The 2,784-nt window shown below is 38.8% G+C and overlaps 1 protein-coding gene across 1 annotated transcript in view; it reads right to left on the bottom strand.

The window, feature by feature from the left end:
- The window catches only part of LOC308155761 (transmembrane protein 214-like), a gene marked incomplete at both ends in the record, with an annotated part of 5,117 nt that extends 2,979 nt beyond the window's left edge, over positions 1-2,138 (bottom strand). The window contains one exon of the mRNA XM_080529135.1: positions 2,108-2,138. Coding sequence (XP_080385261.1) covers positions 2,108-2,138 — 31 coding nt within the window. The remainder of the gene's footprint in view (positions 1-2,107) is intronic.
- Between the last annotated feature and the right edge of the window lie 646 nt (positions 2,139-2,784).

The raw sequence follows: 2,784 nt of genomic DNA, 5'->3' as shown, positions 1-2,784 counted from the left end.
TTGTATGACTTGTTATGTATACTGTATGTATGGCAGGTGACTAATTTTGACAATATAGAGGAATGTTCAATTTAATGAGTCATTTTGGCACACCTCTGGCATTTTATTTAACATACACAACACCATTGAATATAGTCTCTCTCATTATCTAGAGAATGCTTACAGGCGTCCTAAGCAGTCACCTATGTTAATAATAACTTTGAGCTAAGTAAATTAACCAACATCTAGAATTGTTGACTCTATGTCCAGACTCTATGACTGCTTTCTATGCAAAACAAAATCCATGTATACACATATAACTGAATATATTATTTGAGGGAAATATACTGTGGGCCGGTTTCAGAGACAAGGCTTAAGCCTAGTCCTGGACTAAAAAGCATCTTCAATGGAGATTTTACATTGAGGGCCGGTTTCACAGACAAGGCTTAAGCCTAGTCCTGAACTAAATCACACTTTCAATGTAAAATCTCCATTGAAGATGCTTTTTAGTCCAGGATTAGGCTTAAGCCTTGTCTGTGAAACTGGCCCTGAAAGTGTGATTTAGTCCAGGACTAGGCTTAAGCCTTGTCTGTGAAACCGGCTTAAATGTATTAAATTTGACCCCTTTAAACCCATTAACAAGCCAAAAAGACGTTCTAAAGACGTTGTGTTGACGCCTTTCAGAGACGTCCAGAACTAGGCCAGATCATGTCGTTTAGGGGATTTTTTTTTTACGTCTTTCCAGGACGTAATTTAAACGACTTTTTGGTGACCAGAATACAACCAGCTGTTTTAGGTCACCAAAAAGTCGTTGAACTGACGTCCTGAAAAGACGTCAAAAAAATCCCCTAAACGACATGTGATCTGGCCTAGTCCTGGACGTCTCTGAAAGACGTCTTTATAACGTCTTTGTGCTTGCTGGGCAATAACATGTAGAAAAATGGACGCTTTCAGTTTTCCATCATTACCCCCAGCTCCACTTGCAGCTAAATATGTGTTGAATCTCTGCTTGAAACGTTTCCAGTTATCAGCAATATTACCAGTCAACTGCATACAGGTGGAGTAAGCTTATCCATGACGACAGGTTGAGGTAGTAGTTTTAGACTATACTGACGGAAAGTTTTAGATTACCTTAGACTGTTTTAGACTAGTTTTAGTTTTAGACTATGTAGTTTTAGTTTAGTTTTAGACTATGTAGTTTTAGTTTAGTTTTAGACTATGTAGTTTTAGTGGGCCAGGTGTTGTATTGTATTTGTTTGTGGTGGATGTTGTTGTTGTATGCCTGTGAACAGGTCACACTTGAAAATGAGCCCTTGGGGCTCAATGTGTTTTTTACCTGTATAAATAAAGGTTAAATAAAAATAAAATAAAACAGGGATTTCTACTACTTCAATAACTTGGTTGTCTCCAGGAACAATATTATCATCTGCTTGTGTTAACTGTTCCTCCGTTTCCAGGGTATATACAGGAATCTTGAGGTTAATTTGAAAGTGACAGTTGGATCTAAGTGACAGTTGGATCTCAGTGACAGTTGGATCTAAGTGACAGTTGGATCTAAGTGACAGTTGACACTAGAACAGCCGTGTCTATGTTACCTACTCAGGGTATATACAGGAATCTTGAGGTTAATTTCAATACCTTTCTAAGACTTTTTAAAGACCTTGTCAATATGTTTCCAGACCTCACCGCCACTTGGAGCTGTAACCGTTTACATCAGTGACACATTTAACTTAACAGCTTTAGTTTGCAATAGACTAGACCACTATCATACAACAGAATGTCCGGTTCATCTTTGTTTTTTGAATAAAACTAATAAATTCACGAACTTTTACTAAAAGTTTTTAGGACTCAAACTCTTTGGACAGAGTCTAATTCAGAAAAATACCTACAAAATTCAAGACCTCATAAAATCGTGATAAGACTTTTTAATACTTATTAAGGGTCTTGATTTTCCCAAAATTGATTTATCAACTTTTAATACTTTTCAAGACACCACGGATACTCTGGTTTCACTATCACTGGCACTATCAGCAGACATCCCTTGAACTAGCTAGCTGCTAGCATATCGTTACATTGAACTAAGCTGCTAGCATAATCGTTACATTTCTTTTAGCTTCCCGCTACTCACGCCATGTGTAGGCTCTCTGGCTCCCTCTCATGTTTAACGGGTTTTCTCCGTTTTCATTCACTCTATCACTCTTTCGTGTCAAATTGCAGAGTAGTTTTCCACTTTGTCCTGTCTTTGTCCTTGCCAACGACCGCTCCTGACACCGTGTTATGTTCGTAGTTGTATTGTATAACAAACCAGGCGAGGGTTTTAAGTCTTCTGTTTAATTAACCATATCAACGTGCCGGTAAGCGACAACAGTAAACCGTCTTCAAGTATATACATACACGACTGCGCATGCGTAACTCTGCTGGTGCATGCTGGGAACTGAAGTCTTAATGTTGTTAATACATAACACCAGGGTGCGAAATAAGGGGGAGCTCGGGGAGCTATAGCTCCCCTAGTGGTGACATGAGCTCCCCTGGAAACATGGTTTGTGAAATGTTGGGGGAGCTCTAAAATATTCCAAATTGCGATGGATTTATTCCAAGTTGTGACGGATTTTACCTGGTGTAATATGATTTGTAGAGGCATACAATCTATTTTGATGTTGGTATTAGGTATATAAATGTTATATAATAGCCTATATAGCCTACATATAGGCCTTTATTGGCTACAACTATGCGAAGGTAACAGAGCGGGGTGCACTGACGTTGAACCCCTCATAGTGATAAGTAGGTGGACATGGTGCGTGCTGC

The sequence above is a fragment of the Nansenia antarctica genome, assembly GCF_963989245.1.
Source record: "Nansenia antarctica genome assembly, chromosome: 1".
Classification (NCBI taxonomy): domain Eukaryota; kingdom Metazoa; phylum Chordata; class Actinopteri; order Argentiniformes; family Microstomatidae; genus Nansenia; species Nansenia antarctica.
This window is presented reverse-complemented; position numbering and strand designations above follow the sequence as displayed.